This window comes from Lagopus muta, chromosome 2, assembly GCF_023343835.1.
Source record: "Lagopus muta isolate bLagMut1 chromosome 2, bLagMut1 primary, whole genome shotgun sequence".
Classification (NCBI taxonomy): Eukaryota; Metazoa; Chordata; class Aves; order Galliformes; family Phasianidae; genus Lagopus; species Lagopus muta.
Genome location: NC_064434.1, coordinates 30,379,787 through 30,392,791, shown reverse-complemented (window position 1 = coordinate 30,392,791; position 13,005 = coordinate 30,379,787). Strand labels below are relative to the sequence as shown.

The following is a 13,005-nucleotide window of genomic DNA, read 5'->3' as shown; positions in this document are numbered from 1 at the left end:
AGTTATGACCTAAAGAGACTGGAGAGAACCAGAATGGGAAAATGGGCGTTCTTCTCCGCCTCATTCCCTCAGCATGAAAAAACGAACGGTTTGCATCCTTTCTACATGTACAGTCAAGGTCATAACAAACCAAGTTTCAGCATGCAACAGCACAGCGCTCACCGAAAGGCCCCAACACTGGGAGCAGCAGCACCGCCCCTCCCCCCCCCCCCCCCCCCGGCAGTCCCGCCGCGGCTCCACCGGCAGTAGCACGCCCCGCCACAATGGCGCCCGCCCCCGCCGCGGCACCACAGCGCCCCCAGGCGGCCGCCGTCGGAGCCGAGCGGCACTGAGGGCGGGAGGCCCGGCAGGCTGCGGGCAGCCGACAGCGCGCAGCCGCTTCCACCGCGTGCCGTCTCCAACCAGCCTTGGCTTTACAGAACCCTACGCGTCGTGGCTGCAATGCTTATCATTAAAACGAAGTTTAAACTTAAATCAACCCACAAACACCCCATTTTACACACTAAAACTCAGCTTGCAGAGCTGCTGACAACACGTGAGACTTGACAGAATTTTTCAAATACAAGCTGAAATTATTAATTTGGTAAGTGTAAGATAGCCAAGCGTCGTTCAGCAGGTGTAGGTTTTACATCCCCATTCAGGTCACTGCTGAGAACACCCTGCTCCTCACTGACACAGCTCTGGGCACATGCAGCTGCCTCACCCTGCAGGAGCAGGCAAGACACAGCCAGCTGCCCTAATTCTACAGCTGGTTTGCAAGAAGGAAAGGTGCAAGATTCTGCAAATGGGTTGCTCCACATAAACCCTATGCACAGAACAGAAAGCTCTCTAGGGCAATTCTAAGTTCTAAAGAAAGGCTAAAGTGTATTAAATGTTTGTGCTTCGTTTTGTACAAATACTCTCTGAAAGCCTTGCTGCTTTCTCATTAAGGTATGAGCAAAGGGAGGGTTTGAGGACTAAAGAAGTTACCGGTTTTCTAGGAGTAGGAACAGTACTCAAAAGCACTACGGATGGTAAGCAGGCTTAATGCCCCATTCAGGCACCATGGTCACTGTGTTTCTCCTCCCAGCCCACACCTGACAGAGCTCTGCATTCCACTTCTAAGAGAAGCTTCAACTTGAAGGCTGAGACAGTTAAAATAAATAAAAGCTCAACCATTTCCCTCAAGAGAATTAAGATTTCACTTTTAACTGTAATGACTTTCATGCTTTCATGAAAGCTTAGACAGTCCAAACTAGCTGTGTTACGTCAATGAATTTATTCAGTCATCTTTCTCAGGTGAAAAACAACAAGCTTTTTTGTACCACATCTTCATTTCAGTTTTTGAACTCAAATGTGAACCCTTTTTGTGTAATTCTAAAGGCACTGTAACAACACAAAGGAAATCTTTCAAAATATTTTCTGAATGTTTTCTCAGAAAATTCCATGACTTTCAATACCTAGTGTGTATGTGCAACTAAAAACAGTAACTAGTTTATATTCCTGAAAGTATTTCTTATTATGTTAACATATAAATTATTCTCTAACGCATAATCTAATAAACAGCTGTAAAAGTTACACTAAAGAACCTTTTAAAATTATAATAATTTTAGCAGGACACACTTGATTGTTGCAGGAGACAAAACAAGCAACTACACAAATACACATACCTCAAAAAAGCTCTCTACATACTGCAGTATGTACACTCCACAATCACTGAAGTTGTTTTGTTGTGGCACTTTGGGGTTGGAGCCTTTCACGACCTCTTTGGAAAAGCTTCTTTTATTGCCTTTCCTGACCTCCCATTCTACCTCTAAATACCTATGACAAAAGACCGTAAAAATTAAAACTTTTTTCACTTGCAGAACTTTGCAGAAATCACAGACACAAAACTTACTCCCTTAGTGTTTTCACGACATTCGACCGGGAAGGGCCCCTCAGTGAATCCATAAGCAAAATGCAGGGCCTATGAGAGAACACAGTATTTCACAGCAGCTCAGAAAACACAGCGTTAAACAGCTAGCAATAAAATTATTTGTGGGATGACCTTGAACAAATCTAGTTCTTTTATAAGTATTATTAAAGTTTTGCCTGTACTGCTATAATCCCCTAACGGATAGCTAAATGCAAAGCTGAGTTATCTTTAGATTTAGACACAAGTACAGAGAACTTTAGAACTCAGAGAATTCTAGCACTGTCATACCAAAGCCATTGGTTACAGGCAAAATCTAGTTACCTAAAAGCCCCTGAGGTGTCTAGTGCTATTTTAGACACACAAGGTATCTGGGACATCTGCAAGAGGCAAAGAACCCACAGACATCCTTCTGGAGTAGCAGCAGGAGGACAGACAGAACATCTATAGCACCCACAAACATACTAGATTCATTTGTTCAAGAAGTGATTCCAATTACTGAATTACTGAATCTAAAATGCATACCAGATAGTTACCTATAAAACACACACACTGTATTTGAAAGACTTTAGAAAAATAATGCAACTAACCAAACATTCTGTCTAGAACTCAGTCTGTTTGAACGCTTTCTTGTAGACTTGCATCACTCGGTCTAAAAGACAGCCTTGGCAGTAGACATGTAATGCTTAAATTGTATCAGTCATCTTACATGCAGCAGCTGGATTTATGCATCAGAGCAAACTCATTCCACAACTCAGAATCTCAGCATTAGATGTAAGTCGTATTTTAAGGGATAGATATAGATTACTTTTCACAAAGCTCTTTTATTTTTTTTTTTCCTAACAATAATATACATGAGTATTCACAGAATATGCTCTTTATGAAAATTGGAGACCAGTACATTCAGGCTAATTATATGTATGTATTTATGAATAGGTTGGTTTTATGTGTAAATTATTTTAAACTTACACAAATTTATGACAGCAATATTCTCTTAAGAACACATGATCCAATTTTTTTTTTGAGGAGGGGGAACAATATGGGGAGTGGAATTGAAATCCTTGCCAAAGGAATTTTCTTTTTCATATAGAAGAAACTGAAAACTATGGCAACAGTGAAGTATTGAAGTGCCCTTAACGATTTGCCATATCTGAGTGTCAGAGATCTTCAGAAGGTTCATATTTGGATTAAAATAGTGACTTGGTGGAAAGTATTACGTACTGATAATCCATCATCAGCATGGGAAAATTTAGCTCAAATATAATTGGAAGTTCATAGCACTATCAAATATTTTTAAAGCTGGTAACAAAGGTGGATTTTTACTCCTTTGTTACAATGCATCAGGTATACCACCTACACATTTCATATGCTAAAAATTATTCCCACTTTCCTGTACTGAGTAAACTTCATAAACTTGTAAGATTTTAATTTGCCAAACATCTTAATAACCATTTTAACTGTTTCACTACTTACTGTTTGCAGATAGTAGGCTTTAGGTGCCACTGTCCCATTTCTGAATTACAGCTGTCATCCAGGCCACCATCATCACTACTGTCTTCCTACAAAAGCAACATATTTATAGGTGTTTTAAAGTTCATACTATTTTTCAGTTTCAAAAAGGAAGTATTGCTGTTCTTCCAATTTTTATTCAAGACAAATAAAATCTAGTTTGATAAAGAAGCAATAGCTTTCATTGAAAACCATTCAATATTTGTATTACTGTATTTTAGTCTCTCTCAAATCCATGCCGGAAAGACACAGAGCGAACAGTGATATTTTTGTAATGATCATTGAAACTAGAAAAAAACAAACAAACAAACAAACAACAACCAACAGCTACTGACATTTTCTAAGCAGTGCTGACCTAAAAGCAGTGCTGACCTAAAAGCAGTGCTGACCTAAAAGCAGTGCATCTCCCTTCAGGTTATAATCCATATTTTGAGTATTTTCTCTTCCTAGTAATTACTAGGAATTTTTCTGATAGTTTTATGTATGCTATCTTCTAGAAGGAATGGGACAAAATCTACAACGAACTCAGAAAGTCTGATTCCTGCTCCAGAATCCACCAACTTGGTCCTCCAGGCAAGGGAAATCTGAAGGGAAAATGATGTAACTGCATGTTGCAAAACCGACATGCCACAAACCTGAGAATGTTCTTTAAACTTCTGATTTCAGTACTGATTGCTGATTTCCTACTCTACAGAGCTCACTATTACTACCACAGACCACTGCATTCAGGGCCAGAGATGCTTTCCAAAACCACAAACTACCATATCAGCACGGCTGGTGAACTTGCTTCTTTACTAACAAGCAGGATCCTATGACTGAAATCCTCATGTTACACCATTAAGATTTTATCACATTAGACAACAGCTGCCTAATTCCTATTCCATCTGTTTCTGTTGCAGCTTCAACATCATTTTTGGCAGATATGAAGGTGCATTCAACCTGTCCCGGTTTAACATTTCTATACTTGCTTTGTGCATTTGGAAAGGTATCAGTGACAGCTTCAGCCCGAGCTAAATTCTAAGCTACACTGAAACCCGGGAACTTGGCATCTTACCATCCTCTCAAGGAACACAGCTGACACAGCTAAGAAATAAGAATTGGTATCAAGAATAATTGCTTTCTTCACTGCCTACATGCAATTTATTTCAGCTTCGAAGAACCCTACTCATCATTCTCCATATTGGACTTACTGTATAAGAAATATGGCTATGGAATCACATGGTCATAGCCTCACACAACTGAATCAATGAAGGACACTGAATGATTTTGTGGACTTTACACATCTCTAAAATCTAAGTCTTCCAATGTGAACAAGAGCACTGCCTAATTATAAAACCATTTACTTAAGCATGATTCAGAAAAGCATCAAGTAGACTGAACAGCAGAGTAACATCATCTTATAAATATGTCTGTTTATGTCCATAACATGCAGTCGAAATAACAGTAACTTGTTCTTCGGTCTGCTACCTAAACATGGGAGCTGGGGAGATGAGAAAGTTTCTCATTTCCAGAATTTCCACTTAAACCATTGTGTAATACTGCTGCTATGCACAAGACTCACAGCACTAAATGTAAGATCAGTACAGCAGTTTCCTGATAGTTTAAGGAATGAATATACAATTTTATTCTATCAGCTAATTTGTAATTTTTTTAAGTAATCAGTGTTTTGGATTTGACATTTGTAAAGATATCTAGCTTTGGACAACAGACATTTACAACATAGATACTGCCCATTCAAAACATAACACAATATTTTCCATTTCCTAAATAAAACCGCTGAATATTTTACCTGATTATCTTGGTCTTCAGAAAAATCTATAAGCTCATCTTCATTTAATTTACCACCATCAGCTGAGTCTTCACTGTAGTTTAGCCTGATTTTGTGCAGTCCATCTGTACAAATCACAGACAGTAGAATTGTGTATTTAAACATCAAATGTGACATCATCACTGACAGCCAAAATAATTTTAAATTACCTAAGAGTTGCTCACAATGACTGTGATACATCTGGAGAGCAGCATTTTACTCACGTATATAAACCAAAAGTGAGAAGTTTCTTTCAAGTAACACAGCAAAGGCCATCACTGTCTTCCCATACCACCTTTTAAGTCCCCAGAACACACGTTGAAGGAAAAACTAATGAACTAAGTGAACGTAAGCGATAAATGCATATCTCATGTCAGCAAAACTTGGTATCTTCAGAATAAAACCTTTCCTAGAACATAGCTGTATAATGTATCTAAACCATCTCAAACTTAAAAATGTTGTTTCTTTTGGCACTGAAGTAATAGTATGCTATCAGTTACTAAAGAAAACCAGATCTCTGTAAGAACAGTAAATAGGACAGTGAACTAGCTAACAGAAAATCACAGAAGATCTGCATTTGTTGAAGACTGGAATGAGGTTACTAGTGGATTTCCATAGGGACAAACTTTGAAATTAATCTTACTCGCTATCTTTGAATAGACCTTGGCGAAGAAAATAGGCCATATATAATGGAGTGACACACTGCTGACAGTCCTAAAAAATAAGAATTGGTATCAAGAATAATCACAGACGATATAAAGAATTGGATGACCCTTCTATGTTGATCATAAAAAGAGGGTTAGTTAAGTAATAAAATATAAATATTTTGGATGGTCTCTTCAAAATTATTTTGGCATTCATGCCTACAAGTCCAACACCAGAATGCATTTTGAGATCAAGACTTGCATGTTTAGGCCGCCTGTAGTAGGCAACTATGGTGAAGACCACATACAGAGCAGCTACTCAGCTGAACAACTACTCTGTGCCTGTTTCAAGGGTGAGAGGAAGAGCTCTCTTGGTTTCACTAAGTATATTATCAAAGATGCAGCTGCTGCCTTTTGAGATACCCTAAGATATCTAGCACATAGATATGGGCAGTTTGGCAGAGTCAAGAGCAACAGCAGAAGGCTGGACAGAATATCCAAGATCTACATCCCCATCTTCATCTGACTGCAACAGGAGTTCAAGTTCATGGTGCATCTACATTTAGCTCCCTAAGCATATGCTTAGTGTCAATCTCAAACTGAATCGCCCTCTTGAACCATGACAGTGACCAATAATAGTGCCTGCATTAATCAAAGGGTACATCACCTGCCCTAGCTGGGAAAGGAAGTCCAGGTGTTTTAGTCTTTGACACAATGACCACCAGTGAGGCAGCAATACAATGCAGGCATTAAAAAAGGAAAAAAACCCATAATCCTAGGAAAAACGTATTTCATGAGGAACATACTCACTAATGACAGACAAATAACAACAGCATCATCCAAGATAGGTAAGTTAACGTACAGTAGTGATATCATATACTGCGACAATTGCACGTAATGAAAAAAATCAATTTAAGCAAGATCAGCTCCTCCTCTCCCTACCCACAAAAACAAAAAAGAGCTTCTAGAAGTGACAATGTTACCATAGAAGAATGAACTATCTGTGAATAAGTTTTGACTAGAAAGTAGGAAAGGGTTTACACCCAAAGATACGGAAGTTACAGTGGTCTGCAGTATACAGAACAGATTGATATGAGCCATATGATTGACAGAGCCTTTCTGGACTTTGTCCTAGAAACTAAACAACTATTTACTATACGTAAATTAAGTCAGTAGGAGTGCTATCAAGGCCTGACACACAAGTTTTCTCACCATCAGATATTCTGTACTTCACATCTCAAGGATCCAAACCTTGCTGTGAGCAGAGAAAAATATTTTCCCAGTTCTTTATTTTGCCCTTAAATTAAGTCAGTTACTTTGTTTACTTTGGTACAAATGCTGCTCTAGATGAATGCAACTACTGGTAACAGCCTCTAAAGAAGTGACGCATGGAGAAAGTCTATCTAAATGCAAGGAAGCTTGATGTTTTTTGGTGTTTTTTTTTTGTTTAAAATTTTCTTCTCAGTCTTTCTACATGCCTTCATCAGGACATTAAAGAACTTAACTTAACCATACCTTAAATGCTAGAAGACACTAAGGTTCATCTTAATTCAGCTGCCCCTCATAGATACATTATGAGGGTTAATGGTCTACTTTTTTTCTTAACAATTACAGTTTCATCTGATTCAGAGCAAGGGACATTTACAAAATATTCTGCATGAAAAAGTGTCACATAACTGACAAATTCATCTCTTGTATCTCCAGCCTTATGCGGCGAGAACTGAATCAACAGCCACAAACCAATTTATACACAGTGACTATAAATTACTTATACTGCAAGCAGTCCAACTTGAGTCACATAAGCATTCAATGTTTATGCAACTGTAAATATAGGAACAGATATGAAACTTTCAATTTTTTCATTAAAGTAAGTCCATTTTATGATAACATACCCATAGATTGGCTAGCAGTTGTGAATTCACCCTGTACACCATTTTCATCTGGAGTCCTATGGTCCAGTCTGAGGCATGCTGATTCAACAGTATTAGGTTCTTCCACATCACTGTCTATTTGATTTAGTTTTTTGAAACCACTTTTTACCCTACAAGGACTTCTTCTACAACATGAAGAGTCACTGTCCTGCGTTTCAGTGCTTGAATCAGTTAAAGCTGTACTGTATTTTTTGGTCAATGTCTTCTTTGCTGTGGATTTAGAAGGCGAGTTTTGTGTATCCAACTCATTTGGTAAAGGAGATGGTGTGTTGCTCTCTCCATCGGAAGAGGAAGATTTTATCTGTGCTGCAGCATTTTCATGGTAATGGGGATTTGGTTCATATTTGGGTTTCTCTAAGCCAGGAAAACAGATTACAGCCAAAAACCAGTGGGCACTGCAAAGAAAAAATACTTTATTAACTAGCAATTACATTGGTGCTGTTAAACCTTAAATCTGGTAAAAAGAAAACAAAATGCTGTGCATACACATGCACACACAAAACTGAATCCTGCTTCTCACAGTCATCAAAGATAGACTGTACAAGCTGTTCACTTTTCTGAGCAGGTTTTACTCAAGCCTTCAGAGATTTCTGTTAAGGTAGGATCATTCCATGTAAGTAGTCACTAACAAATATATTAATATGATGCAGTTAGTGGAGAACAGGTGCTAAGTATTATTTCAGTTTGACCACCATTTATAACCATCTTTTTCTCCTTTGAATAACAACTTATTTCTTTTTGAATATTTATCACAGTAAGAATTAAGCCGCGGAGTTTATGCTTTATGGTTGTATGAAGTTTTCAAGAATTTCATAATTCCTAGTAAAAGCAGGTAACTCAACAGTGACATGCTCCTGCTGTGTATGACACTTTCCATTGTTAAAAACAATCCTGTCACCAGTGAAGAAAAGAGAAGAAAAAGATGGTAATGCTATCACCTCAACTCTGTTGTCCTATTTACCCTTCACAGAACTACAAGGAAGAGAACTGACATTGCAACACTTTCAGGGTCAAATACAGTAATATCTTCTAACTCACAATAACATAGGAAGTAAGTTTTGTCCCACTTTCTTCCTTACATTCTTGCCATTTCAGACTTGACTGACTTGCCTCTCAAACAGAAATGGAGCAGCAGGGAATTCAGGGATTGTGGCATTGAAAGTACATTTACACTGATCCTATTTATACATTTTCTGAAGGCTTTCTGATTTCCTATACCAATTAACAAAATGGAATCTAGCTACATATTATATGCAGATGAAATCATACTTGAATGTGCTTTAGAAAAAAGAGCAGTAGCTAAAATGCATGTCTGACATATTAAAAGGTTACTTAGATGACTATGAAGCCCAAATTCCATCAAAAGTCAATGGCAATTAAAGTAAGTGGCCTTCCAAAAGCAATAGGCGAAGTACGGATGCATTTTGATTTGAATGATTCACCACACCTAATTAATGAATTTATTGCAAAACCCTGGAATATGGGCAAATTCCATTAACATATACCTTCTGTACCAATTAAGTAAACAAATCAGCAATTAACCTAGATTTAAAAAGAAAATAGCTTGTAACTTTAAGAACTAATTATTTCCACTGGAAACTTGAAGTGTACAACAAAGGACAGTGACATACTTCACTCATGGCCAAGTCACACATCTCACTCTTAAGCTAATTCTTCTGTAGATTCATCCTTCCCAGGATGCAGCTCTTTGTTATTGCAGCTCTTTGAGTGAGACCATTGGAAAGAGAAGTTTATTCTCTTCATTTTTGATTTCATGTCACACTATAATACACCTTTCTATTGCAGAATGCAAAGCCTAAGCTTTTAGCACGTGCATTCAGTAATAAGGAATGTTTACTTACGCTTCATTAAGAGGAACAAAAATGAAATCTTTCTCAAAAATGTCAACGTGACGTGTCCACGTTTTTACTCGCCCATGTCGTTTTTGTTGTATTCTGAAAGAAGAAACACAAATGTGATTTGTGGAATGGTTTATCTGCATCAAAAGAATACCTTTTCTTGTATTTTCACATTAACTTTCACATAGTTTCTAAGGATTTTCAAGGTATATTTTCTATTTGTTATAGGTCTGGATGTTTCCTAGTTCTGTTTGTATCACGATACTGTCTGTAAGGAGTTCATCTCCTGTAATCTTCATAGCATTCAGCTCTTCGTAATACAGACTTATCAAAAGACTTACGAGAGGTTTGAAGTTTCATGAATATTTCTTCTTTCTCTTTGATTAAGGCGTTTGTAGAAGAATGAACTGAACACATGTATTCTATCAGCATCTTCTTTTTTCAGTTTCTCAAGTACCAAATACCTAATTAAAAAACAAGTTACAGAGGTGTCAACATACTGAATTTATCACTTGAGTAAAATGGACTGCCAAGAGTACAACTCCCACAAAATTGCTGCAGCTTCTTGACAGAAGTGAGAAAGTTGTAACAGTATCAGGGCTAACTAACCACAGTACATTAACGAGTTCTTATCTGTGTCAGCATTTCAAGGTAGTAAGTGCTCTGCTAAAAAAAAGCAGAAAAAAGTTGTTCTACTCTGTTCTGCTGTGTTTATTTTTATATTATGACAGAAAACCAATTTGTCAACGAGTTTCTTACATACATATCTAGAAATGGTCTGTGTTTTGTAATTGAGCCACTGAATCTCTGAACACAGCCCAAACTGCTGCAATGCTTTTCTTTCCCCCTTCATCACCAAAACTGTACACACAGTCCTTATGCACAACATAAACATGGCAGGTATGTATGAACTTAATACGCTTCTAACATCTGTGGCATCACTGACACAAAAAGATTAATTTATGTGTTACGTTATTCAGAAGAAATGAAGTTCTAGGGAACACAAATACTCTGGGGAGAGAAAAAACAAACAAAAAAAACCCTTAAGTGCACTTAAGAAGGTAGTTAAAATTCCACTTCAGATGCAGAGAGATTTTAAGGAGCCATTATTCCAAGTGAGAACAATGTCACTGTCAAAAGAATGACAAACCAAACAAACCAAAATTTCTACTACACATACAAAACAACCTGTAAAATCAGTTACAGGCAGTTGACGACCAAGTGTTAATAAACGACGTAAAAAGTTTTAATGCCAGAATTTCTCAGTTTTCTAAGGAAATGAATACTAAGTATTGATTTGAAATAAAACTTACTTTAAATAAAAATCAATAATAACATCATTTAAAAATTCTCCTTCATTTAGACAGTGGAGGTCTTCATTGGTCACAGAAATACCACCTTTAGCTGGAGGAGGCGGATAAACTATCAGCCTGAAATGAAAAAATACATTCAATAATTCATGTGAAAGATCAGAAAAGAAAACCAGAAACACAGTCACAAAGCAAATAAAAATATCTTACTTTTCTATGGGACCAATAAATACTGTATGTGGTTCTCCAATCTCTTCTTCATCATCAAAATATGGTAACTGTTTATTTCGCGGCTGCACTTTGGAGTCAGGAGCAACCTTATAAAAATAAAGCCAATATTAATTTGAAAATCATGCTCAAATTTATCAAAAAAAAAAAACAAACAGTAAAGCCTCGGAAGTCCAGAGGTGTAAGACCCACTACTTCTGAGAAGGACTTCAGTTTTTTTCCTTCTTCCCTGGTACATTATATTACAGTTATCCCTGTACTCATTTCTTGCAAAACCACAAAGCTTTCAAATTCCCTAAATATGTAGTTTTGTTTAAATGAAGTATTAATTAAATGTAACTGTAACATCACAAGCTAATTCTCATAGTGACACTGTATTTTACCAGTAGATGAATTTGGAGACAATTATATTTCAAATTATACTACAAGTTTCTCATCCTTTAATCATTCTAAAATGACATTATGTGGGGATTGATGTGCAACCCTACAAGTAAACTAAACACACTAACAACTACGAATGCACAGACTACTTCCCAGAGCCTAATAACCCACTATAGACTACTATGATAGTCTTCATAAAAAAAAGCAAGCAGGAGTTTTTCAGGTATTTGCCTAGAGACTAGCACACTATCTTTAGTGTATTTGTAATCCAAATGATATAACAACTTTGTTCTAAAATAAAAATACAATTACATTTTTAATTTTGTTTTCTCTATGAGAAGGGCTTCCTTTGGAATTGTCTTCCAAGCATTTAGTAAATGCAACAAGTCTGCCATTGGCTTCTTCAAAGGAAATTTTCACGAAGAAGTCAGAAATATTATTTCTAATACCAATGTCAGTGATTATTTTTTCAAATATTGAGTTTGCATGAGGATCAAGACCAGTTTCAAAAATTAAAATGATGTACTGTTCTTCTTGACCTAAGAAAAAGCAGAGAAAAAATTATTCATTTAGAAACAAAGTAAAGTGTCACATTTATAAACAGATGTCAAAAGAACCATGAGACAACACACGTATGCTCTCTGCTGACAACACATACATGCAGAAATAAACAGGTTTGCAGACAGACAGCAAACCCTACTACTTACATTTGAAATGAGTATATTCAATTTCTGCCCTCAGGAATATTAAGCATTATGCCTTACACATAGAAGACATACCGAATGCAAAGCCAAAAGCTATTTCAAAATCAGAAGTTGCCTGCTAATTGAGAATAAACTCTGAGAACAATTTTTTTTTCTTATTATGGTTCCTACAATAACTTTTCAATACAATTACATAAATTACATATGAAACATAATTCCCTCTCCATATAGGAAGCAGCACACATTAACTTCTCAAGAGAAGCACATTCATTCATCTGTGGAAACAGAACTGAGGTGTAGACAGGCTTTCGTGTTCACAATACTAGAAATTCTCAGAAATAGTGACAAGTTGGGAAAAAAAAAATCCTATTTTAACTGGAGGTAGCAAACAAATGGAATGCAAAATGCAAAACCGCTGCTTAGAAAATACATGAGAACAACTCAAACAACAACAACATTTTTGAGATGGCTTTTTCCAGATGTAAGTGAGGAAAAAAAGCATGGTGTTTTTCCAAGTAGCGGACATAGAACTGTACACCACACATTAGAAGTTCTAACAAAATTACTGTTGCTGATTCCAGGCACAGATGATTTGAGTATGTAGAAAGTACAAAAGCCCATAATGGCAATTTCACAAAAGAAACACTTATTTTTCCCTGATCAGATTTCGGTTACCATAGAAACAGAAATCTCTTAAGGTTCTTTGATTCAATCACAAGAGAAAAAAAAAAAAAAAAGTAT

At 36.8% G+C, this 13,005-nt stretch overlaps 2 protein-coding genes across 5 annotated transcripts in view; both read right to left on the bottom strand.

Moving 5' to 3' along the window:
- Positions 1 to 13,005, bottom strand: part of MYO6 (myosin VI) — a 770,453-nt gene that overhangs the window by 113,323 nt on the left and 644,125 nt on the right. The gene's annotated exons all lie outside the window — the stretch shown is intronic.
- SENP6 (SUMO specific peptidase 6) overlaps positions 1 to 13,005 on the bottom strand; it is a 70,515-nt gene that overhangs the window by 3,797 nt on the left and 53,713 nt on the right. For 2 of the 3 annotated variants that reach the window (XM_048935666.1, XM_048935667.1), the window contains 10 exons: positions 11,873 to 12,099; positions 11,162 to 11,268; positions 10,955 to 11,071; positions 9,983 to 10,105; positions 9,645 to 9,737; positions 7,744 to 8,177; positions 5,190 to 5,293; positions 3,365 to 3,450; positions 1,877 to 1,945; positions 1,650 to 1,800 (listed from right to left, as the gene is read on the bottom strand). In XM_048935666.1, coding sequence (XP_048791623.1) covers positions 1,650 to 1,800; positions 1,877 to 1,945; positions 3,365 to 3,450; positions 5,190 to 5,293; positions 7,744 to 8,177; positions 9,645 to 9,737; positions 9,983 to 10,105; positions 10,955 to 11,071; positions 11,162 to 11,268; positions 11,873 to 12,099 — 1,511 coding nt within the window. Of the gene's footprint in view, positions 1 to 1,649; positions 1,801 to 1,876; positions 1,946 to 3,364; positions 3,451 to 5,189; positions 5,294 to 7,743; positions 8,178 to 9,644; positions 9,738 to 9,982; positions 10,106 to 10,950; positions 11,072 to 11,161; positions 11,269 to 11,872; positions 12,100 to 13,005 lie in introns of those variants that run through there. The other variant, XM_048935669.1, reaches the window with a different exon arrangement.